Genomic DNA, 25996 nt, shown 5'->3' on the forward strand with positions numbered 1-25996 from the left:
GGGAGAACCGCGGGGCCTGGAAGGAGGAGCGGGCTCGGCTCGCAGCAGAGGCCTCGGCGCGGACGGTCAACAGGGGCTGGGTAAAAAAAGACGCCACGCCCGCGCCTTCCTCGCCCCCCTCCTCCTTCCCGGCCCCTTCCCGGGTCTCCCTGCCTCTGCCTCGGTCCGGCACCCTTTGCTGGCAGGGGGTCAGCCCCGCGCCCGCCCCGGGGTGGGCGTGGTGCCCTTGGGTGCTGGGGGTGTCGCTGCTGCCAGCCCAAGACTGCTCGCCTGGCCTGGTGCGTTGCTTGATACAAAGCGCAGTTTCCCTTTCCGTATCTGGGAGGGTTAGTAAGTACTACTCGTGTGTAGCAAGTGGACGGGTTTTTTTAATTGGGGTGGGGGGGGGAAAGGAAGGAGGGGCGAGGCTGGTGGATAGTGGGCTGGGCTGGGTTGCAGCAGCCAGAGCTCCTCCCTGCATCTTGGTAAGAATGGTGCAGAGACACCATCTAGGCACCATTAGGCTCATGTATATTATATACGGTGTTTAGAAGGCAGCCCTGTGTAGGCAAGTTTGTTAAATGATGCCCTGATACGTTTGATGCCCTGTTGTGTTTTCATTGGTTGGAAACCGACCAATATATATATATATATATAGGCTTGATAAACTTCATGCAATTTACACAAATTTCTTAGCAATTCAGCTTCCCATTCTTACATTCTTGGCAGCAGAATAAGTACTGTGCATAAGGCGGCAGGTAATTGCAGCTGGTGGAGGAAATCCCCACCCCCTCCAATTACCTGCTGCCTTATGCACAGTACTTATTCCGCTGCACGTTTCTTTCTTTACTTCGTTCTTACTATCTTCCCATTGCTTATACTTCAAGGTTTAGTCATGCTGACCGCATGACCTGGAAAGCTGTCTGTGGACAAACGCCGGCTCCCTCGGCCTGAAAAGTGAGATGAGTGCCGCAACCCCGTAGTCACCTTTGACTGGAGTTAACTGTCCAGGGGTCCTTTACCTTTACCTTACTTCAAGGCTCTCTCTGTGTGTTTGTTTACCAGCGAGGCTTTCGGCTAACCAGTTCTCACTAGGTATAGGGGCTGGGCTGGGCTGGGCTGATTGCCTCTGTGCAGTTTCAAAAAGTAATGACGGCCATATTCCATGCCTAAAGAAAGAAAAGGTCAAGAACTGACCCGGCCTCCACACACAAGCTGCTTCTTCCGTACTCCCTTGGAGCAGGGACAGAATGGCAGTAGAAAAAACGCTGGTTGTAGGCAGGTTTCATGGAAGTCACACTGTCCCCAGATGTTAGTTGAGCAGTTCCACACTCTTCGTAAGCAGTGGTGTTAGAAAGCCTTACAACATCACCTGCTGGGGTTCTGTGGTGTGTCATGTTGTTGATGTCTTAATAGAGCGGACACAGGTAATCTATAAAAGGAAGGTGCCATAGAGTCATTCTGGTTATCAAAATCCAGGCAAGGAAGCACAGGTGTGTTGCATTTCACAATTGCAGGTGGACTACTGTGTCATCCGTCTGTTGCAATATTCAGTTGTGGGTTGGCGTGGCTGAGCCTTCTGTTGTTGTATTTATTCTATGAACTCCTCGGCACTCGAGAGCACATTAGTCAGCCCAGAATACTCATCATTGTCATTTATTAAATTTGTGTGTCGCCTACTCGACAGCCTCTGTGCGTCTTGAAAATATGCAAAACCACGAATCCAAAGTTTTAAGGCATAATTTACATGTAAGAAAATGACAATCTACAATGAGACCTCGCATTATAGAAAAATCTTAATAAGTCTCCTTATAGCAGTAGAATTAAGATCAGTAGAATTGAGAGAAAGGTGAGAAATGATATCTCATGTAAACTATTATTGTTATACAGTGGTACCTCGGGTTAAGTACTTAATTCGTTCCGGAGGTCCGTTCTTAACCTGAAACTGTTCTTAACCTGAAGCACCACTTTAGCTAATGGGGCCTCCTGCTGCTGCCACACCGCTGGAGCACAATTTCTGTTCTCATCCTGAAGCAAAGTTCTTAACCCGAGGTACTATTTTTGGGTTAGCAGAGTCTGTAACCTGAAGCGTATGTAACTTGAAGCGTATGTAACCCAAGGTACCACTGTACCTTGTATACCTCTGTTGTTATCGCCACACTTAATACACGGTTAAATAGCTACAACATGCAATGGGATGAAAACTGGCAATTGCTCAGCAAAACATCGGGGGGAAAGAACTATGCTGGGGGAGAAAAAAGTCCTGCCTAGTGACTAGTCTTTCACCTTTTTCCCCACAGTGGCCAACAAGATGCTCCTAGCAAGCCCAGAGGCAAGATGGCAACCGGTGTTCTCAGCAAATGAAACTGAGGCACGCGCCTCTTAAAGCCACTGCTTATATCAGAGGTGGGGAACCTTTTTTCAGCTTGAGGGCTGCATTTTTTCTTGGGCTTCCTTGGGGGGGGGGCGTGTCTCGTGCCAGTGGTAGGCAGGTCCACAGGCAAAAGCAGGTGGAGCAACAGGTTAAATTCCAGCCACACACACAAGCCAGAGGTGTCTACACCAACACACCTCTCCATTTCCCATCGAAGGAACGTGCCTGCACATCTCTCCATATAGGAAAGTGAAAGGCAGTTTGAGGGCTTTTTCCAGCCACGCAAAAGCATTCAATAAGAGGGTCAATGGAGGGGCATGGCTTGGGTATAAAGGAGAGTCCGCTGGGCCTGAAGTTCCCCACACTTCTCTTATACCACCTTGTATTATTTGTTGCATTTCTATCCCTCCTTTTCCTCCATAGAGCTCAAAGTGGCTTTCATTATTCTCTCCCCTCCTCATTTAATCCCCACCACAACACTTCAAGGTAGGCTGGGCTGAGAGGCAGTGACTGGCCTAAGGCCACCCATTGAGCTTCATGGCTGAGTGGAGAATCGAACCCTAGTCTCCCAGGCCCTAGTCCAACACTCTAACCACTGCAATATGTGTGGCAGAAGGAGAATATGATGCAGTCAGATTACACGCCGCACATTCTCTGCTGAGCCACTGGGAGTGAGCACTTAATTCCAAAAAGTATTCCCAACCCTTATGATGGCTTTAGGAAGTCAGAAAATTGGATAGCGGCACTATTTAGGATACAAAAAATTGGGAAGATCTAGAAGCCGTCTTGCTTTCTTGAAAGGTTTTGAGGGTATACTCAGTTTTATGTCAGGATTAAAGTGAAAGTGACTCCCTCGCAGCTGGGTGTATAGGTAATGTGAGTACAGTATTTCTGAAGCTGTGAAAGGAGAGGGGGAAGCCACGGCTGTGCAGGGACACGGTCTCAGGGCACAGGAAGCTATATTGCAGTGTCTGGATTGGGGAATGCCTGGGGACGCCAGGTGTGCTGCTTTGGAAAAAAGAAAGCAACAAAAGTGTACTAAATCAAAGAGAAGTGAATTACATACATCTTCCTAAAGCAGGGGTTCCCAAACTGGTCTGTGGACGACCAGGACCTGTGAGCTACATTCAGGTGGTTATTTGTATTTGTATTTTATTGTAAAGTACACCTACAACTTATGCACATTTAACTTGTGTGCATTTAGCTTTACGTGCTAATAATAATAATAATACTTTAAAAGGGGATGTGTGTGTGTGGAGGGGACTTTGGCAATCCCACCCACCATTGCATTGTGTTTTGACTATATGCAATGATGGCCTCATGCGCTGTTCCTGGAACATAACCCCCAAGTAAGTTGTGGGTCTGCTGTATTACAATTTCAATTCTATGGAATTCCAGATCCAAGAATTAAAAAGCAGTGGAAACAATTAAAAAATCATATAGCGTCTAGCACAGCACATTACAATTGTTGCAATGGGCAGAAAAATCATTAGGTGCTCTGACAAGACTCTCAACAGTTTTTAAAGTGGTCTGTGGTGGAAAAGGTTTCTTGGACAAACATACATGCAACCTGTATGCCCAGTAAACCAAGGGAGGTGCTTTTCCTCTTCCTGCTGTCTGCCTGGAGCCGATAAAGTTATAGACTGCAGATTTTGAGCCGATCTGCGCCAGTCTGCTTGCCTTATATTAGCTTCAGGCTAGCCACGTACGGAGACAAGTTAACAGATGTACCATTTCTAGTGTCGCGTCAGAAAGGGCACCTGTTTACAGGCGCTGTTAACAAACTGAAGGTCTGGGTTGATTCCCTTTAAACGTTCTGTTTGTTCTCCCTGCTGCTTGGGTGTGGATAAAAATAAGCCTCTCTTCTCCTTTTCCGCGGCAGGCCATCTGGAAAGCGCGATGAGTGTCAAGGCCTTCAGGCTCGTCCCCGCGGTGGAGCGGGACTTGCTGATGGGCGACAAAGCTCGGATCAACATCGAATGCATCGAGTGCTGCGGGAAGAACCTGTATATCGGAACCAATGACTGTTCCATCTACTACTTCCTGCTGGAAGAAAAGAACTCGCCAGCTGAGAAAACGTCCTTTTCCGTCTCCAAACAGCTGCACAAATACCTGAGTTTTCGGAAGCCCGTGGGGGAGCTGAAAGCCGCGTCGGCGCTCAATCGGCTCCTGGTGCTTTGTGACAACACCATAACACTGATGAACATGATGAACTTAGAGCCCATCCCCACAGGGGCCAGGATCAAGGGAGCGACGATGTTCACGTTGAACGAGAACCCCATGAGCGGGGATCCTTTCTGCGTTGAGGTTTGTATCGTTTCGGTCAAGCGCAGGACCATCCAGCTCTTCTTGGTCTATGAGGACCGCGTTCAGATTGTGAAGGAGCTTCTCACCCCGGAGCAGCCTTGTGCCGTGGCTATAGACGGCCACTATTTATGCCTCGCTCTCACCACCCAGTACATTATTCTGAACTACGACACTGGCGTTTCCCAGGACCTCTTTCCTTACTCTAGCGAAGAGAGACGGCCCATTGTGAAAAGAGTAGGCAGGCAAGAATTTCTGTTGGCGGGACCCGGAGGATTAGGTAAGGTCGCAATGTTCTCTGCTTCCTGTTGAAAGGATTTTGGGTCTGTGCTTAGAAAGGGTTTGGTCCTCCCATGATATGTCAAATCTTGATCCAGTTGAATTTGTTCCTTGGTGCTATGCTATCCGGTCGTACCAATACCTAATTTCTGTGCAACGAGCTGTGATTTCACAGCAGGAGAGCATGCAACGACAAAAGAAATAAGGAAGTAAAAAGCAAAAGTTGACATGCTGTTGTGGACTGCATGTGGCTGGAGTGCTGCATTTAAAGATGCCCATAAAATGCTTATGACAATTGTGCAGGCACATCCCAGGCAACAGTTGTAATAGGAATGAATGCACTGAACTGGCAGGGTAAAAGGCTGCATCCCACCAGGGTTCTGTTTTCTAACTTGAGAAAACGCTATAAAATCACAGTCCGGAGGGAGATGTGCTGCATATTGTACTAAAAGCCAATTGTGTGGAAAGGTCCCAAGACTCTAGCAACTGCTGATAAATCTTGTTTTGTTTTTTAAAAAGTAGCATATTGGAAAAGACGAATGAGTAGTCTGATCTTGGAAATTCATGCTTCCTTACTGCCTGATCCTAATCAGTGCTAGGCATGCTTGAGCCCATTGAAATCAATGAGATTGGGTTTGCTTTGCTCACTGTAGGATCAGGCTGTTAGTGGCATTCCACTAAAATTGAATTCTGATGTTTTTTGGCATTTCGGGTGCCTCCCATGTCACTTACTTGACTCATCCAATGCAGGGCTTGAATTGTAAACAGAATTGTGCCAGGACTTTCCTACTGTAAGAAACAAACGAAGTAAGTGATGCAGGGTAACTTTGTTAAGCCAACACTGAAGTCAATGGTGCTGCTTCAAGATTCAAACTGCATTCTCTGGGGGGAATCGCAACCTCCTTGCTAATATTTATTTATTGTCCTCTTTTCTAACGCACTTGGATTCCTTTTGCAGGTTGTAGAATTAAGGTTGTTTTTGTACAGCTGCTATCCGTAAGCATTTATGGCTCAGCCATAGCTCAGTATAAGACCCCCAGCTTTGCCTGAGATAAGGTGAATCCTACATGGCGTAAATAGCTTGTTAAAGATGAGAGTCCGCTCTTGCTTTCCTTAATAAGTGGAGCCTTCTGTTCTTACGGAGAGGGCAGGTGGCTATTCGTTTCTGGAGGAAACATCTGTGTACTGTTGTTAGGCTTGATAGCACATGGAGCAATCCCTAAGTCCTAGATCCACAGGCTGCAGGAGGCGAGGAACGGAGCAGAGGGGACTCTCCACCAGTGAGCAAGATCTTTGCCAGCAGAGGGGCACGTCTACTGCGGAGAACCGCACTGTAGCTGTAGATAGTTCAGTGGGCATGTATCTACCACCTCGCCAGAGTGGTGCGTGCTCTGGTTATCTCCCACTTGGACTACTGCAATGCTCTCTATGTGGGGCTACCTTTGAAGGTGACTCGGAAACTACAACTAATCCAGAATACGGCAGCTAGACTGGTGACTGGGAGCGGCCGCCAAGACCACATAACACCGGTCTTGAAAGACCTACATTGGCTCCCAGTACATTTCCGAGCACAATTGTGCTGACCTTTAAAGCCCTAAACGGCGTCCGTCCAGTATGTCTGAAGGAGCGTCTGCACCCCCATCATTCTACCCGGACACTGAGGTCCAGCACCGAGGGCCTTCTGGCGGTTCCCTCACTGCGAGAAGCCAAGTTACAGGGAACCAGGCAGAGGGCCTTCTCAGTAGTGGTGCCCTCCCTGTGGAACGCCCTCCCACCAGATGTCAAAGAGAACAACAACTACCAGACTTTTAGAAGACATCTGAAGGCAGCCCTCTTTAGGGAAGCTTTTAATGTTTGATGCATTACTGTATTTTAATATTTTGTTGGAAGCCGCCCAGAGTGGCTGGGGAAGCCCAGCCAGATGGGCAGGGTATAAATAATAAATTATTATTATTAAATTATTATACCACTGAACACTATGGACCTTTCTTTCAAACAAATGTACCTGACTGTTGTTCCACAAGGTGTCCGTTCGTTCTACTGTATGGTGAAGGACAGAACATCACTGATGACCAAACGGAAATGTCATGCAACGTTCTTTCTAACATTAAATGCAACTGAGACATCGAACGTCTGGTTGAAATCACCGTCCGTACAACTGATTCTTGCACAATGACCGCTCACTCTTCAAAGCAGTGGGCGGGGTTTGCAACCTGGCACGGGCTTCCTGTGCCTGGGTGACACCCCCTTTGCTTACTGGCCATCACTTCACCCCCTCCCCACCTAGCCAATCAGCTGCCAGCTGGGGGTGGGGCGGAGTGAGAGCCAGGTAGGGCAGGCTCCAGCCGACCATCTCTCTCGTCGGTCTTCGGAGCGTCACAACAGTCCGCACAACTGATTCTCGCACAACCTATCCTTTTATCTATTTGTTTCTAAAACTCACTTGTGTGACGGAATGTTCCAAACTGGTTAACACAGTTTAAAAAAGTGTAGCTTTATGCAGATAACTGTGTAGAAGCTGGGTGATCAGTTGGTTGTCCGATCAGACTTCTAACTCATTGCTCCCTTTCTAAACCGGCAGGCATGTTTGCAACTGTTGACGGCATCTCCCAGCGTGCTCCTGTTCACTGGTCAGAAAACGTGGTTGGTGCTGCCCTCTGCTTTCCTTACGTAGTTGCACTGGACGAGGAGTTCATTACGGTGCATAGTATGCTAGACCAGCAGCAAAAACAAACACTACCCTTTAAGGATGGTCATATCCTGCAAGACTTTGAAGGTACCTAATTGTGTGTGTGTGTGTGTGTGTGTGTGTGTGTGTGTGTGTGTGTGGTGAAATACTTTGGGGGAGATCTAAGTGTTTTTCTTAGTCTTTAAAAAAACATAAAAGGCAGGGACTGGCTCAAGAGCAAACCACTGAACTGCTTTTCTTAAGCCAAGGATGAAGAACCTGTGGTCCTCCAATGTTTTTGAACTCCCAACAGGCCCCAGCCAGCGTGGCCAGTTGTCAAGGATGATGGGAGCTGTGGTCCATCAGCAATCTGGTTCCCCATCTTAGTCCTCAGCATTTCTCACTCAAAATATTAAGTATTGTATTACATTCCCGGGTTATCCGTACTGCTCAGCCTACGTGTGGTGTAGTGGTTAAGAGAGGTAGACTCGTAATCTGGTGAACCGGGTTCGATTCCCTGCTCCTCCACATGCAGCTGCTGGGTGACCTTGGGCCAGTCACACTTCTCTGAAGTCTCTCAGCCCCACTCACCTCACAGAGTGTTTGTTGTGGGGGAGGAAGGGAAAGGAGAATGTTAGCCGCTTTGAGACTCCTTCGGGTAGTGATAAAGGGGGATATCAAATCCAAACTCTTCTACTCTTCTTCTACGTGTAGCCGCAAAACATGCCCTAAGGAGCTAATGAGCTGAATAGCTTTTATTGTATATTCTCAGGACTGATCACACTCTTAAGGAAAGGGCGTATAATCTGTGACTCTCTAGGTGTTGCTACACATCAACACTGACATTTAGCCATGCTAGGGTTGATGGAAGTTGGAGTTCCTCATCCCTGTTCTGAGGAACGATCATGCTCTGGAGTTAAGGAAACCCACACTTTGAATGTGCTTACAGTGATTGAAAAATGCATATATGGGCAAACCCACGAAAGGGGTCGCTTTCCAGGTCATTGTCCATGTCAACCTGTCGTGTCCCCGCCTAGTTCCTCCCCCTTCTTGGGCCAAAATTGGCGCACATGTTGGCACATTTGTGTGTCACTTGGATGTACACAAAATGGCCGCTGGCTGTAAATAGCTGGTTGATTCAAGAGGGTGCACTTCCTGTAATAAGACTCTGTTGACCAACGTGAAAGATATTTATTGCCATCGGACACAAAATATCTCTCCTGTGGGGGTGACATGGAAGTACTTCCTATGGAAGATCGTAGAGACTCAAAAAATAAAGCGGTTGACAGCGTTCGTTTGGCACTTTTGGAAAGCATGAGCATGATTTGAGATTGTGCAAGTGCAGCACTCTTAATGTTGTTTGTACAAGTGTTGCTTCAAGCTCCTTTTTATGTGGAAATACAACTGGCATATTCTAAAAATAAACTGGCAGACACTAGCTAAACCGAACTGATGTGGAGTTTCATTTCTTCATTTTAAAATGGAGGAAGAAAACGTGCTTGTAGAACCATCAGTGACCATTTGTGTACTTGTAACTTGAATCCATGTTCCATCACTAAAATGTCAGCAAAGATACTTGATCCCAATGGTAACTACATTTTTGCAAGGCCAGGTGCCTTCCTAACTTTGCCATTATCTGATATATTGCTGTGTTTGCATTGCGCTGGATTTGCAGCAATAATAATAATAATAATAATAATAATAATAATAATAATAATAATAATAATAATAATAATAATAATAAATTTATTTATATCCCGCCCTCCCCAGCCGAAGCCGGGCTCAGAGTGGCTAACAACAATAAAAGTAACACAGTTTACATAAAATCACAATCAATTAATTGAAATACATTCTAAATCAATTCATTCTAAAATCAATTCAAAATCAAATCTCCTCCTCAAAATGTATTTCCTCTTTAAGTTGCATTTAGTTTATGCATCTCAGTGACTTTTCTATATATATTTTGTGGTGTGTTTTTTTAAGTCATTTGCGATCATGTAAAATGGACATCTTCTTTTCATTCTTTTCCCCCAGGCAGAGTAATTGTGGCTACCACCAAAGGGGTCTATATCTTGGTCCCACTACCTCTGGAAACACAGATTCAGGATCTGTTGGCCAGCCACAGAGTCGAAGAGGCATTAGTCTTAGCAAAGGGAGCCCGAAGAAATATTCCGAAAGAGAAATTTCAGGTCTGTTGGTATTTTTTGAATGCATCTGGGCATGTGAAGGCAAGCAGAATTGCAGGCAAGCTTTGAAAAGCTGGAAGTCTTATTTTGAAGTATCTAGAAACTGGAGCCATTTACATGCTGGTATCGCAAGAGAGAGAGGGCGCCATTCTCAGAGCTGCTTCCAGGATGCCGTCTTTAAGCTAGGAGATATTAGGAAGCTGTAGTGCTTAGTTGGATTGGGTGTGTTGAGAGTTAAGATTGTTCCGTTTTCTGAGTGATGAACATCCCTGTAATTTGCAACTGGAATAAAAAGGCCGTGTGCCACCTTTTGAGCTGACTAACTTTAATCTTAAACTATTTCTTGTGGAAAAGCAAGTTTCATTTACTTCAACAGAAGTAAAGAGCCAGTGTGGTGTAGTGGTTAGGAGCAGTGGACTCGTAATCTGGTGAACCGGGTTCGCTTCCCCGCTCCTCCACATGCAGCTGCTGGGTGACCTTGGGCTAGTCACACTTCTCTGAAGTCTCTCAGCCCCACTCACCTCACAGATTGTTTGTTGTGGGGGAGGAAGGGAAAGGAGAATGTTAGCCGCTTTGAGACTCCTTCAGGTAGTGATAAAGCGGGATACCAAATCCAAACTCTTCTTCTTCTTCAACAGATCTTGCTTCCAGGCGGAAGTAGTAGTTGAGCAAGCGTAAAAGGTGGTGACAGGCATTGTGGAATGTAAATATCCGTGTTCGTTGGCATCCTTATCTCTTTGTTGCATCTCTGAGGGTGGGAGTAACTCGCATAGGCACTGTGCTCATAAGCACTGGGCTAGGACCTGGGAGATCAGGGTTCAAATTCCCACTCAGCCATGAAATCCATGGTCGACTCTGGGGCAGTTGAAATATTTTGGCCTAACCTCCCTCACAGGGGTGTTGTGAAGATAAAACGGGGGAAAGAGAAGATGCACAATACCACCTCAAGCTCCTTGGAAGGCGAGGTGGGCTATAAATAAAATAAATGGATTAGATCTTCTCTTAGCTATTATGCTGTACCAGCTCTCTGAAACAGTTTAGGCTTTCTTGGATATAGGATCACCGTTCGAACTTTCTTGACCCAGCAGCCCTTCATAAAGTCTACCCAAGGGTGGGGGGCTTCGCAGTCTCCTTACCCACTCACCTTCTTGCTTTGCCTTCAAATCACTTTAGCTTGAACTCTCTTCAGATGGATAACTTGACTCTAATACCAGAGCTTATTTAATGTCCATGGATTCCCCTCCCCCCCCCCCCGTGTAATTTTGTATTGCTTGAGGCTAGATAAATTTAATTAAATTACAGGAAAGTTTAGAAGACAAATTAAAACATCAGATTCTTTTCACCGTAGAGCATTATTTCATTAGCCACAGTTGAGTCCTCTTGTTTCATCTCCTTTCGCTTTGTGCCAGCGCTCGTCTTCACATGTTTTTGTATATTTATTGCTGGCGCGTTTATATCTCATCCTTCTTCCAAGGAGCTTGAGGCACCGTTACGTGATTCTCCACAGACACTCTCTCACTCTGTCTCTCACACATACACACCCTTCTGTGCTTGCAGTGGTCCTGCGAGGTAGTTTAGTCTGAGAATGATTTCCCCAAGGTCCAGCTGCATCTCAGGAGAGCGCTTTGGAAAGATTGCAATAGGTCTAGAATACACTATGAGCTTGCCAGGTTTAGCTTCTGCTCAAATCAGTGAAAGGAGGGAACAGGTGAAAATAGGTGTGCTACTTGTGGATTTTGAAAACATTGCATCTCGATTCAAAGTAGTTGGCTTGCAGACTGTTCTACTGCCACATAACGCTTGCTTCGGGTATGAAAACTGTTTGGAACAGTTTCCACATCTGTGAGAGCATGCAACCCAGTTGCAACTTGCACGTACGTGCATTTTGCGGTGTGCACATTACATTGCTACTTTGTATGCACACAATCCACATGTTCTTATGCTGTTTCCTTCATGGGATTGATCAGCTCTGGGAATCTCATTGACTTGGAAGTGCCTGTAGGTTCTCAGCACAGACATTGCTGGAGTCATCTGAAGAAGTTTCTCTTGTGTGCTTCTTTCTCTGTTGCAACTGGCACCCTTTCGCAGTCCCCAGAGGATTTGCCGGGAAACTGATAGCTGGATAGCTATGCTTCGGAGTCTCAGGGTGGACTTGTAGCCTTACCCAACTCTCTGATTCTCCATATTGTGAAAGTCGTACAAATTGCATGCAGTTATGAGCTTTAAATCAAGTCAGATTCTGGCTTAGCCCTCATTTCAGCATGACACAACTAGTGTATGAGCCACGCTATATATATTTTTCTTTCATCGGTTTCCTAAACGGGTGATATTTTACCCTCTTTGTTTCCCATTTAGGTTATGTACAAACGAATATTGCAGCAAGCGGGATTTATACAGTTTGCACAGCTTCAGTTCCTAGAAGCAAAAGAACTCTTCAGGTAATCCCTCATGTGGGGCGAAGAACACTTTTTGAGTGTTACTCGGCAACCGATTGAATACTTGTGCTTGGCTTTAAAGGCTTCTGAGTTCTGAAACATTGTCATGAGGCAGAAATGAAACACTTAGAAGGCAAAAGATTTAGGATTGCGGACCAAAGCAAATTTGGGGTTGTTCTTTTTTGATTCGGTGGTGGCTGATTAGTGACGAAACTCTCTGACATGTTCCCAAGTCCTTCTGATTGCTGTATACTGAAACTGTTAAAGGGCCATGAGATAGTGCTCGTCTCTTCTGCCCCCAGGCCCCTGTCTTGCTTGCATCCAGGCAACAGCTGATGTACCAGGTTTGATTTTGAATCAGCTGGGTATTTGCAACAATTGCCTTGGCTTTCCCCTTAATATTGGTACAGTGGTACCTTGGGTTAAGAACTTAATTCGTTCTGGAGGTCCGTTCTTAACCTGAAACTGTTCTTAACCTGAAGCACCACTTTAGCTAATGCGGCCTGCCAGTGGCGTAGCGTGGGTTGTCAGCACCCGGGGCAAGGCAAGTAATTTGCGCCCCCTAACCTGTGGATTTGCGCCCCCTAACCCTAACCCCCAGATGTTGCGCCCGGTGCGGCCGGCCCCCCCTGCACCCCCCACGCTACGCCACTGCGGCCTGCCGCTGCTGTGCAATTTCTGTTCTCATCCTGAAGCAAAGTTCTTAACCCGAGGTACTATTTCTGGGTTAGCGGAGTCTGTAACCTGAAGCGTCTGTAACCCCAGGTACCACTGTATAGGCATTCTGACTGGTACTGTGTGTGTATGCGTGCCGGCAAACTGCATAGCTTCTGGGAACTGAGCTTTTCAGTTTGCTGTTGCACATACAACGGAAGCGATGGTAAATATGGAAATAGAGTTCTGTTTGTAACGTAGCTTAGATCTGGGATTACCAACACAGCACCCACAGGCACCATGACACCCACTGCCTCTTGGGCACCCTCCAAAACCCCCTGCCTGCCCTAAAGTTTCTGAGCACAATTCAAAGTGTTGGTGCTGACCTTTAAAGCCCTAAACGGCGTTGGTCCTGTATACCTGAAGGAGCGTCTCCACCCCAGTCGTTCAGCCCGGACACTGAGGTCCAGCGCCGAGGGCCTTCTGGTGGTTCCCTCACTGCGAGAAGTGAGGTTACAGGGAACCAGGCAGAGGGCCTTCTCGGTAGTGGAATGCCCTCCCACCAGATGTCAAAGAGAAAAACAACTACAAGGCTTTTAGAAGAGATCTGAAGGCAGCCCTGTTTAGGGGAGCTTTTAATGTTCGATGCATTATAGTATTTTAATATTTTGTTGGAAGCCTCCCAGAGTGGCTGGAGAGGCCCAGCCAGATGGGCAGGGTATAATTAATTAACAAACAAACAAACAAGTAAATATTAACTTTGGTGGTGTGCATTAATTTCCTTGGCTTCCGGTGGCCCTGCCCTCTGCCATTCCCCACATGAGCTGCAGGCATTCAAACGAAGGGAAGAGGGCAGCGCAGCTGCAGCCTTGCTTTCCAGGATGCCAACACTCCTAGTTGCCCCTCAGGAAAGGGAAACAAGGAAGAAAAGAGCAGGATCCTGCCTTATGAGTGAGGATGAGTTGGCAGGAGAAGTCTAGAGCTTCTTGTGCAGGGGAAGCAACCTGGAGCATCGAAGGAGGGAGAGAGGGTTTCCCCATATACGTTCACCCGCATGGGGTGCCCAATCGTGGGTCCTAGTGGGACACTAGGAGGGGGCTTGCAGTGCTTTAACCCTTTGTCCCCTGCTTCGGTTCTGATCTAGATTTCTTAATGCTAAGTTATGGGCAGCTGTAACAAGTGTCCACAGTTCCCTATTATTATTTATCAATTTGTATACCGCCCTATACTCAGTCTCAGGGTGGTTACAACAGAAAATCACAAAATAAAAACGCAAAATATATAATAAAAACAAAAAAAACAACAACCCAATAACTGCCCCCCCAAACACATTTTTAAAGGGTATCAGATGTCAAATCAGTCAAAGGCCTAGTTGATAGGGAACGTTTTTGCTCCGTGGGGAGAGCATTCCACAGACGGGGAGCCAGTGCAGAAAAGGCCCCATTCTCGTGTTGCCACCTTCCAGATCTCACAAGGAGCTGCCACACGAAGAAGGGCTTCCGAAGATGGTCTCAGGGGTAGCTTCATATGGAAAGAGGTGGTATTGCGTCGTCCTGAGCCATTTAAGGCTTTATAGGTCAAAACCGGCACTTTGAATTGGGCCTGGAAACTAACTGGTAGCCAGTACAGTTGGACCAGGATAGGTGTAACGTGCTCAAACCGTCTTGCTCTGGTGAACAACCTAGCTGCTGAATTCTGCACTGCTTGAAGTATCTACAGTGGTACCTCGGGATGCGAACGGTATCCGTTCCGGAGCCCCGTTTGCATCCTGAATAGAGCGTAAGACATGACTGCGCGTCTGTGGCTGCATTTTGCTGCTTCTGCGCATGCGCGTGACGTCATTTTGACCGTCTGCGCATGCGTGAGCGGCGAGACCTGGAAGCAATGCGCTCTGTTACTTCCGGGTCACCGCGGAGCACAACCCGAAAATACTTATCATGAAGCATATTTATCCCGAGGTATGACTGTACCAAGCTAAGTGTCCTCTGTGTGTGTGTGTGTGTGTGTGTGTGTGCGCGCGTGCATGCGCATGCTCCTCTGTATACTTTCCCCTTTCTTTTTGCTTCATTTAGTTTGACACTGTAATTGCAGAGGCGGCCAGCTGGATGTCCGGGAGCTGATCTCTCTCTACCCCTTCCTGCTGCCTTCTTCCTCTTCCTTCATGCGGACTCACCCTCCCCTCCACGAGTATGCGGACTTGAACCAGCTGACACAGGGGGACCAGGAGAAGATGGCCAAGTGCAAGCAGTTCCTCATGAGCTACCTGAACGAAGTGCGCAGCACCGACGTGGCCAACGGCTACAAGGAGGACGTGGACACGGCGCTGCTCAAGCTCTACGCAGAGTCTGGTCACGAAAGCCTTCTAGATCTGCTGGTCTCCGAGAATTTCTGCCTTCTCGCGGATAGCGCCGCGTGGTTGGAAAAGCACAAAAAGTAAGCCTCTGGGTGACATTTCCTAACCCCCAGTAGTGCTCAAAGTGAAAGGAGAAATGCCCAGTCACTACCCTAATTATTTTCTGGGGTTTTCTTTTTTAAAAATATCTTTCAACTAGATGCCCATGTTCCATTTTGAATGATGTGAGGCCTCCAGCGAGCAACTAATTTTTCTCCATAACCGTTTTTAATTTTAAAAATGCAAGCAGCAAAATAGCGTTCTAAGTCCCCTAGTGCCAACTCCCGAGACTCCCGTGTGTGTGTGTAAGATTATTTAATACTGTTTGTTGAAAAAAGGGATTTTAGAGCGGCTTGCAAAAGATGGTACCTGCCCTCAGGGTGTTGGTCCAAAAAGTCATGGCACGTGAGGAAAAACGGAGTGGGAGGGAGGAGGGAAAAGCAAGCTGAGGCACAATACACATTCGTGGTGCTTTTTTTCTGGAGGTGCTCAAGGGTAGGCAGTAGTGGCACCTGATTTTCTCTCAAAGAAAAGCACTGGTTAAAAGTGTGGCAACTTCATGGTGAGTCCTGGCACCGTTTTTCTCAAAGAAAAGCACTGCACCTTCCTAAAATAAACATTTTTTCCTCATAACCCCTAAGTGACTTCCCCTTTTTGCCTTTTAGCATCAGCATAGCTCGAAAAGAGAGCCTAACTTTCGAGAAATGTTCCTTTTCTTCCGAAGGATCTTGAGTCACCCACATAAGAACTGTTAGCTGTTGTGTAACTGTGGCATCCGAATGCAGCCGTGCTTGTTGCGTAACTGTAGGAGCCTGAACTCTATGGCTGAGCAAGGGCTTGAAGGACCACCTATGTCAGTCCTTCCCACTGACTTGTTCCTGCTTCAGCTGAGAAGAGGGCAGAAGGCTATCGGGCTCTCTTTCAAGGGAACGTGAGAACGGTCTGATGAATCAGACCAGTGGCCCACCTGGTCCTGGTGTGCGTGCTCTCCAGATGCTGGCTCTGTTGTGTTCTGGAATCAGGGCTACAACCTCACCCCAAAGTAGCAAATAGGGGGAAGAAATGCGACCTCTTTCACATGTAAAGTGGGAATAAATAGACCCAGCTCACAGAAACTTTGCAAGAATTAATCCAATCCGGCCGGTCTTTATTACGACCACAAATCAGGCTCAATAATTAAATCATTAAGCCCGTTTATCACATAGAATGCCAAATACTCATTTGCCTTTTTTTAAACAATACTGCTCCTTACACAGGTTCTTCGCGCTTGGACTCCTGTATCACGCAAACGGTCAAGACGCAGCGGCACTGCAGGTTAGAGCGCAACCATGTCTCCAAGGAAATCAAAGCAACACGTAAACTTTTCATGGCGAACCAAACCGTTTCAACTCATGTTTCATTTCCCGTTCTGGCCATTAGGCAATTGTCATGCATGTTCGTGCATTTAAAGCTATTGTTGTTGCTCTCCAGGTAGAGAGCTGAGCCGATGAAAGGGGAACAGAATTCCTGGTCTCTCTGTGTTGCTCCCTTTTTCTTGCTACCTTTCAGCTCTTTCAGCATATCTGGGCAACAGGGTGGCGGCAGCCGGGTGGCAATATCAGTTGAAGGTCAGGCACGCTATTCAGGTGGCTGGTCACCCATCATCCCAGCCAGGTGTATCATCTAGTTGTCCCCTGGCTTCTGTCTCTATTTCTTGTCTAGCCGTTCTGGACATTTCTGTAGACATTTCTGGTTTGCCTATCTTGCAGCAGTAAAAAAACAACAACAAAGTGCTTATTGTATGAGGTTAAAACCACAATAGCTCATCTAAGATCAGCTCAGGACAAGTCCCTTTTGCCTCTCTGCAGGTGGGGGAAGGTTCATAAGTCAGTGTGAAATAGTAGCTACCTAATTTTAATCCGCTTTGGAGGGCTTGTGGTCTCCCTGAGATCTTTGCACTTACAGGCCAAAACATGAGAAGCTGGGAGCAGGTTCACTTATTAAGAACCGGGTGAATAAAAAGGGGGTAGAGAGATTTGTACATACAAAAAGAAAGAAGGCAGGCAGTGATTTGGAGTGTAGACGGGGAAGATCACATCGGGGAGATGGCACAGCATGGGTAAGCGTGCCCAATTGTTGCCAGGATGATGGGCAGGGAAGGATTTTGACACGGGGTCCCCTTTTTGGTGGCAGCCCTGTGTCGAATGTTTACTTTTGCTCTAGGAGTCCAGCGCAGAGGCAAGGGGAAAGACCTGCACTTTGCACCCGTGCTCAGCTCCTGTTGGTGCTGTTACACAAGTCTTTGGCATTGGTGTGCTAAGTCTGTTGGTTTGGGTAAATTTATATTAACTAACAGCCTGAAGAAAAATAGCAGCTGGCTTTATTGCCATGGGGTTAAACCTGAACCTGATTGTTTCATGCTTCTTTTCGGCTTCAGTTATGGGTGAAAATCGTTAACGGTGACATCCAGGACTCAACACGCACAGATCTTTACGAGTATATCGTCGACTTCCTTACGTCCTGCGCAGACCATGAATTGGTGTGGAAGTATGCAGAGTGGGTCCTGCAGCGAAGCGAAGAGGTTTGTGGCTGGGTATTTGTGGGGTGAGGTTTTTGAAATTGCTGTTGCTTGGGATATTTGAGTATCATAGACTCGTAGCATCGGCAGGGACCCCAAGAGTCATCTAGTCCAACCCCTAGGTAGGTGTGCCATCCATATTGGTTGTCAAAACCTTCCAGGTCTAACAAATCTGTATTTCTTAATGTCATCCACTCCCGGATCCAGGTGCAATGGGCCGCCTCATGATATAATTTCAAATTAAAAATACATTTTAAAGAGAGAGGCAGCAGCACAGCTCAAACATCCCTCAAACATCCGTTGTTGCACCCTGCCAACTTGTGTCATGTTTTCATCGATTTTATTAGCACTAGAAAAGGTCAGATATTTTCAGTCTCTTTTAACAAGTATGAGGCAACAGGAATTGATAACCTGGCACCAGAGACTTGTGTGTGGCGTCAGCCATTTATGTAAACTTTGCAAATCTTAATTTTTTTTTTATGCATCTTGCTTTAGGTTGGTGTGTACATCTTCACTAGAAGACCCTTGGAAGAAGAACAGAAGAACAGCTTTAATCCAGACGACGTCATCAGCTGCCTTAACAAATATCCCGTATCACTAGTAAAATATCTAGAGTTCTTGGTTCTAGAAAGAAGAGTGAAAGTAAGTGGCGATAGTTGGATCCGGTAGCATAAAAACTGGTGTGCGTCTGTTGCGATGTTCAGTTTATGGCTGAAGCTCAAAAATAAATCCAGGTTGTTCTTTTAGTTCTCTAGATTGCTGCAGGGCAACCATGGTAACTTGCAGCTTTAAACTACTTCTCCTATTGCATTCTGCTTGCTTATTGAGACTCTAAGTAGGTCCATTACCAAGCTGGATAATTTAACACCAGGAGGTAATTATGGCACAAAGTACACACATAAGGTGACCCTTTTGCTTATCTATGGGAGCAACGGAAAAACAAGAATTGCCCTTTACATTAGTTGCTCTTGGAAGCCCAGTTCTGTTTACTGTTGCAGCGTAAGCAGAGGAGGAAATGCCTCCTGTAGAATCCTGCTCCCTTCTCTGGCTGCTTTTGAGCAGCCCTAAATGCGTGTGTGTGTTTCCCCCCCCCCCCATTCCAGAAAGGGGCTCTTGGTCAGCTTCTAAGGCAAAGGTACAATGTCCCTCTGCACCAGGCATAGGCAAAGTCGGCCCTCCAGATGTTTTGGGACTACAACTCCCATGATCCCTAGCTAACAGGACCAGTGGTCAGGGATGGTGGGAATTGTAGTCCCAAAACAGCTGGAGGACCGACTTTGCCTATGCCTGTTCTACACTGAGAGGTCCAGCTCCGAGGGCCTTCTGGCAGTTCCCTCACTGCGAGAATTGAAGTTACAGGGAACCAGGCAGAGGGCCTTCTCGATAGTGGCACCCGCCCTGTGGAACGCCCTCCCATTAGATGTCAAGGCAATAAGCAACTATCTTACTTTTAAAAGTGTTTTGCTGGCATTTTGCTGGAAGGTTCCAGATAAGGGACCGAGCCCTGATGGGATGACCTGTGTAATAAACAAAATCTGCCCTTATTCCCTTATGGGGGACACAAGAAGTGAGGCTACAGGGAACCAGGAAGAGGGCCTTCTTGGTAGTGGTGCCCACCCTGCGGAACGCCCTCCCATCAGATGTCAAGGCAATAAGCAACTATCTTACTTTTAAAAGACATCTGAAGGCAGCCCTGTTTAGGGAAGTTTTTATGTTTTATTATTATTATTACAGTTCCCATCATCCCTGACCACTGGTCCTGCTAGCTAGGGATGATGGGAGTTGTAGTTCAAGACCCAAGTTTGGGAAACACCGCTTCACATCAAGGACGGGGGACCTCAGGCCCCTCCTGACCTCTGTCTGACCTTCAAGACTCTTCCCACCCCCAGGCCGCATCCCTCATTGCTACTTGCAAGTGCTTTTAATTGGTTTGTTTCTTTCCTTAAATTGTGGTGGTGCCTCTTGCTTGTGGGTGGGTGGGTGCCTGACTCTTCGCATGGCTGGAATGTATCCTGTAAAAAAATAAAAAATAAAAATGCTTCATTCCTTTTGCCTGCCCCCACCAATCGCTGCCATGCGGCCCCTGGAAGGTTCCCCACAAGTAAATGTGGCCCTTGGGCTGCAAAGGGCCCCCCACCCCTGCCCAAATCTCCCCTGTCTGATGAAGTGTTTTCTCTGGGGTGTTGAGTGTTCCAGCATGACTGGTGTCTCCCAACTGCTCCTGCAGTAACAGGGCAAAAGCTTCCTTATCTCCTTGCACTAGGAGTGTAGGATCTCTAGAATGTGGAATTAGGCTGTTACAAAGATGAGCTCCCCCCCCCCCTTTTTTTCTCTTTTTTAAAAGCCAGTCAGTGGGTGGTTAGGAAGAAGTAATTCCAAGATTAGAATTTTTTGCATAACTTCAAATGCTTTAGAAGCACGATTTTATATAATAATTGTTTTACCGAAAGCGAGAAGGACTCTGGGCTTAGGTAAGCCGGCTGAATTTGAATGGGTGAGATGCAAATGGGAGGAAAGAGTGACAAAATTGTGATAAGGTAAAAGTGGCATGTGAATTGATAGATAATAGGATTCGTGCTCCTTGAGTTATTGCTAATGGTGATCATATTTTGAAAGGCAAATGAATTATTTCTATTTAAGTGCTGCTCTGGAATTCCTTTGCTCTTGCAACGCACGTGGAATTTCAAACTTCTGAATTTGTCAGAGCACAGGTGCCCAGTCCTTTTGAAATGGTTTTGTTATCTTTTTTAACATTTTGTTGTTTTTGAAAAATTGTTGGAGTTAAAATATTTTCTTTTATACTGGCAGAAGGAAAAATTCCACACCCATCTGGTAGTCCTTTACCTGGAGGAAGTCCAGCGTCTGAAATCACTGGCCGCAGAGAAGAGTGAGGAATTGAGCAAATCGCAGGCGAAGCTACGCAGTCTTCTGCAGAAATCAGACCTTTATAGAATTCGTTTTATTTTAGGTAAGAGAACTGAAATTATATTTTATATGCTTCTGATGAAGGGTGTGTTGTTGTTGTTTTTTAACCAGCTACACAGGCAGAGAAAAGGAAAAGAACATTTGAATTGCACAAGGGTAATTTGAACTCAAGTTGTCTGAGGGATAACGTTAAATGCTTTGGGTTGATGCCGGTTCCTGTTGCATCATTACAGTGTGAGGATGACTCGGGCCTAGTTCAACTTGCTGGGGGATCCAGGAGCAGCTCCCTGCAATTCAGTGTATTCCAGAATTTGATGCAGGCATCGGCATAACGTGCCTGATTGCCACAATCCTTCCACTATAACTTTCTGAAGTGAGGGGTCCTGGGCAACTGGACATAGCCCATACAGTGGTGCCTCGCAAGACGAAAAGAATCCGTTCTGTGATTCTCTTCGTCTAGCGGTTTTTTCGTCTTGCGAAGCAAGCCCATTGACGGATTAGCGCTATTAGCGGCTTTTAGCGGCTTATCTGCTGATCGGATCAGCTGATAAGCGGCTTAGCAGCTTAGAAAAAGGGGGGGAAGGAAAAAAAACCAGCAGGAACTCGCAAGACATTGTCGTCTTGCGAAGCAAGCCCATAGGAAATTCGTTTTGCGAAGCACCTCCAAAACGGAAAACTCTCTCGTCTAGCGAGTTTTCCGTCTTGCGAGGCATTCGTCTTGCGGGGCACCACTGTATTAGGTCATTTTGGCATGCGTGTGGGTCTGTGCCCTGCTCCAGTATGGCAACGAATGAACCCAGCCAGCAACGTGTGAATTCTAAGAAGTGGCTTTAGTGGCATACGAACATAGGTCTTTTAAACTGTGTGTTTAATGCTGCGTTAAATGCAACCGCACTGCCAAAAATAAGGTAAATATCAGCAGGGATCCCAGTAGCAGGCTTGCACCAGGGTCTTCCCCGGGGCTCTGCTTTCTGCTGCATTTCCTCGTAGCTCCCCAAAAGCTGTCTCTGAGAACGGGGGGAATCCTGCAGAGTGATGAGTAAAACAGCTGCGTTCAGTGGGATGGCAGCCCTGCATCGGAAAGGGAACGTCTTCTGTTTGCGAATGAGTCTTATTTCCACCCTGCTCATTGTGCAGTGGTACCTCAGGTTACATATGCTTCAGGTTACATACGCTTCAGGTTACAGACTCTGCTAACCCAGAAATATTACCTCAGGTTAAGAACTTTGCTTCAGGATGAGAACAGAAATCGTGCTCTGGAGGCGCAGTGGCAGCAGGAGGCCCCATTAACTAAAGTGGTGCTTCAGGTTAAGAACAGTTTCAGGTTAAGAACGGACCTCCGGAACGAATTAAGTACTTAACCCGAGGTACCACTGTATTCAGAAACATAACGATGAACCCAGAATTCTACATGTAACTGCCCTGCCAAGTGTTGGGAGGGAATTTTTGTTCTTGGTTTTATCATTCTGCTTGCTCTTCGTTTTCCGTTGTTCTTTGAAGGCAGCTAGCTTATCTGAGGAATGTAGCTTTCTCTTGCACTCTAACAAGGCCTCTGCTTAAAACGTTACATCCGGCAGATAAAATCAGCGGCACAGATCTTCACATGGAGTGTGCAATACTCTTTGGGAAACTGGAACAGCACGACAAAGCTTTGCATATCCTGGTCCATGAACTGAAGGACTTTGCTGCGGCGGAGGAGTACTGCGTGTGGAATTCGGAGAGCAAAGACCTTCCTTACAGGAAGAAGCTTTTCCACATGCTCCTTTCGGAGTATCTAAATTCCAGCACATCGGAGCACCAGCTGGCCATGGCGGCTGTAGACCTCCTAAACAACCACGCGGCCGAGTTTGACGCGGCCTGCGTTTTGCAGCTCATACCGGACACCTGGTCGGTGCAGCTCCTCTCCTCGTTTCTCTGCGGCTCCATGCGGGAAAGCATCCATGCACAAAGAATGACGCAGATCGCACTGGGCTTAGCAAAAGCGGAGAACCTCACTTACACACACGAGAAGGTGAGTACAGTGGACCCTCCAGTTACGAATTAAATTCGTTCCGGGGGTCCGTCCGCAACCCGAAAAGTCCGTAGGCAGAGGCGCCGCTTCTGTGCATGCACGAGGTGTGCAGAGTGCTTCGGCACATGCGCGCGTGGCAAAACCTGGAAGTATTTGCCACATTTAAATAATAATAATAATAATTTTTATTTATAGCCTGCCCTCCCCAGCCAAGGCCGGGTTCAGGGCAGCTAACAAGCAATAATAAAAACAAGTTGACTGAATACAACTTGAAAACAAGATTAAAATACAACATCAAAATATTAAAATGCAGCCTCATCACAGGAGGAGAAAGGAAAAAGAAAGAGGGGAAGGGAATCAAATTGGCTCCCTTAGGGAGCTGCCTCCCCGTGCCCTTGCACTAAAATGGTTTTGCCACGTTTGTAACCTGAAAGTTACGTATCCTGAGTGGTTCATAACTAGAGGGTCCACTGTATGCCAATTTTGCTGTTGTTATCAACGTGGCAAAACCATTTTAGTGCCAGGGCACAGGGAGGCAGCTTCCTAAGGCAGGCTTTCAGCTGTGTCAGAAGGTAATAAGCCACGGGAAAGAGGCAAGCCTTCATAGACATGGTGCAAGGAGCCCTCGACATTGGAGTGGGGAACCTGCGGTCCTCCAGATGTTGTTGAACTGCAGCTCTCATCATCCTTGCCTCTTGGCCAGGCTGGTTGGAGCTGATAGGAATTTCAAGTTCAGCAGCATCAAGAAGGTATGAGATTGGCTACCTCTGCTGTACACACACACAGAACCGGTGCGATGGATGTTCTCCCAAAGCTGCCCTAGGAGAAGGAAGCAGAGTTGGGAAGAGGGGAGTATTTGCATCTTTACCAGAATATAATATATAAAATAGTGAATTATAAGCCCTACCACCGCCTTCCATAGACCTTATTTGTCTCATAAAGTTGATACCCTGCTTGACTGTAAAAGCAACCAAACCTCAAAGCAGTTTTAAAAACAAACAGAGCAATAGAATTCTCATTAAAACGACTATTTAAATGTTCTTTAAAATTTTAAATTGGCCATAAACCAAAAGCAGATTAAAGCACACGTCTACATCCTACATATGGAATTTTGCATTCATGTACAGATGAACTACATGGCTGCACCCCTAAAGAGCTTTTTAATACCCCTTACTGTCAGGGCTTCCAGAAAGAAACTTTGGAATTGTAGCTTGATTAGTTTACCAAAAAGGGAATGATCATTGCACCAATTCTAGTAGACGGCATATGCCACTAGTGAAGTACGCAGAGGGTCTCACTCAGCTAAGCCCAACTCACGAGTAGCACCCTTTGAAATTAATGAACCTAAATGACTCCTGTCCATTCACTTCAATGGGTCCACTCTAGCACTGAATACCATTCAGAGTAGCAATAGTCTCTGACAAAATGGCAGCCTCTTAAGCACCCTCATCAGTTCATGTTTTCAGCGGCTCTTTGGCTTGTTTCTCCCGCTTTGCAGGTGAAGCTAAAAGGGATCGCAACGGTTCTCTCGGACAGAAAGGTCTGCCAGATGTGTCAAAGCCCTTTCAGCGAGCCTGCGTTCGTCAGGTACCCAAACGGCAGCGTGGTCCACACACACTGCGCTGCGAACCGACATGTGAATTCCAGCACAAACCACCATCTCTCCAGCCCCAGTGGACGGACATGAAATATGCCCAAGGTAGTGCCAGACGCTGCGTTGGTTAACTCCTTAGAGTAACCGAAGGGGACTCTGCTGGGCGAAAGAACAAAAATAAGTCGAGGAGAGAGGAGTTTGCCCTGGGGTTGATGGAGGAGGACTTTTGGTCAAACACGGCCTCTTAAACTGCTGATCTCTTATGAATGTAGGCAGCACAAGAAATTGCAGGTGTTTATATAACGAACAAATACTTTCCTCACAGTAAGGGTGCTGGGGAGGGGGTGGGGAACGGAAAAGCTTTTTAAAAATACATATACCTATATTAAAACGTGCACTGAATTCGGTGATCAAGTGGTCTAGGAAGGAGAGGGGCTGATGAGCAAAAATATCTCTTCCCCAGAAAACCGATTCTGTCTCTTGAATAAGTGGCATGAAGGAGCACTTTTCTCTTGAGAGTAGAGCATAGCCTGCATTATGTTCTCTGCCGGGTCTAAATTTTGCCTGCCGGGACAGCGTCATGAACTTGTTCTGTGCTCTTGATACTGTTTTTTTTTTGTAAAAAAACAAAAACGATTTGTTGCACTTTTGAGCCTTTGTCCTTTATTCTCTGCCATGCAAGTCCATTTGTTACAAAACCTCTTCGAAGCGCTAGGACCCCATGGGAGCTCCTGCTCAACCGGGGAGGGAATGAGAGGAGGCAAGATGACAGGATCACCATGCTGTGAAAAAGCCACAGTTTCTGACACTACTAATTGCAGCGAAACCACCAGGGTCTGCCACCTGGATTCATAAACCATCGACCGGAGGTGGGTGTGGGTAGGTGGGTGGGAAGGAAGAGTCTTTAATAACTGTAACGACTTATTTATTATCATACAGATGTTCTGTAAATACAGTTGAATGAAATGGTTTTTATATCGGCATTCCCCTAGAGCAAACACATGTAACCGGTAATTCCAGGTATAGCTTTTGAAGAGTCTACAAGTGAGGTTATGTGAAGAAATAATCTGCGGTTCTGAGCTCCTTTGCAAGAATGGGTTCATTCAAAGGGATTAAGGGATGCAGTCACCCCAACGTCCGTGGTTGCATCGCGATGGTGCGCAGTAAGCTTGATAACACTTAATAAATGCTCTGTGGATACGGAAGTATAGCGTGCCAAACTTTTTTTTTTGAAAAGACACCACTGTGTGTAGGTAATGTGCTGTTTTACTACATTATTTGTACATACAAACATACACACCCATCTGTGTTGCTCTGTGTCACTCCTAACACAGTGGTACCTCGGGTTAAATACTTAATTCGTTCCAGAGGTCCATTCTTAACCTGAAACTGTTCTTAACCTGAAGCACCGCTTTAGCTAATGGGGCCTCCTGCTGCCGCTGCGCTGCTGGAGCACAATTTCTGTTCTCAACCTGAAGCAAAGTTCTTAACCCGAGGTACTATTTCTGGGTTAGCGGAGCCTGTAACCTGAAGCATATGTAACCCGAGGTACCAATTTATTCAGTTTAAAAGATTGGAAAAGCAGTGCTGCCTCTTTGAGTGAAACCTTTACAGTGGTGCCTCACAAGACGAAAAGAA

The 25996-nt window shown here is 46.5% G+C and overlaps 1 protein-coding gene across 5 annotated transcripts; it reads left to right on the top strand.

The window, feature by feature from the left end:
* TGFBRAP1 (transforming growth factor beta receptor associated protein 1) lies at positions 1-25563 on the top strand. Of its 5 annotated transcripts, none has more exons than XM_081198324.1 (13): positions 27-80; positions 2280-2385; positions 4236-4937; positions 7518-7712; positions 9639-9793; positions 12146-12228; positions 14971-15312; positions 16528-16585; positions 17688-17831; positions 18324-18470; positions 20637-20796; positions 22331-22764; positions 24263-25563. In XM_081198324.1, exons 2-13 carry the CDS (start codon positions 2340-2342, stop codon positions 24449-24451), a joined length of 2655 nt encoding a protein of 884 aa, XP_081054450.1. In that variant the 5' UTR covers positions 27-80; positions 2280-2339; the 3' UTR covers positions 24452-25563. The 5 variants fall into 5 exon arrangements, with proteins under 5 accessions (XP_081054447.1, XP_081054451.1, XP_081054450.1 ...); XM_081198323.1 differs by lacking the exon at positions 27-80 and adding an exon at positions 191-326; XM_081198322.1 differs by lacking the exon at positions 27-80 and adding an exon at positions 205-330.
* Positions 25564-25996: the final 433 nt, after the last annotated feature.

Source organism: Podarcis bocagei (assembly GCF_964188305.1).
Source record: "Podarcis bocagei genome assembly, chromosome: 6".
Taxonomy (NCBI): domain Eukaryota; kingdom Metazoa; phylum Chordata; class Lepidosauria; order Squamata; family Lacertidae; genus Podarcis; species Podarcis bocagei.

What these genes read in the sequence shown, in the direction of transcription:
- TGFBRAP1 (XM_081198324.1), top strand. Translation starts at nt 2,340, where the DNA reads ATGAAACTGAGGCACGCGCCTCTTAAAGCCACTGCTTATATCAGAG. An exon ending in TATCCTGCAAGACTTTGAAG is followed by an intron (nt 7,713 to 9,638) that starts GTACCTAATTGT and finishes CTTTTCCCCCAG; the next exon opens with GCAGAGTAATTGTGGCTACC. An exon ending in TTCCGAAAGAGAAATTTCAG is followed by an intron (nt 9,794 to 12,145) that starts GTCTGTTGGTAT and finishes TTTCCCATTTAG; the next exon opens with GTTATGTACAAACGAATATT.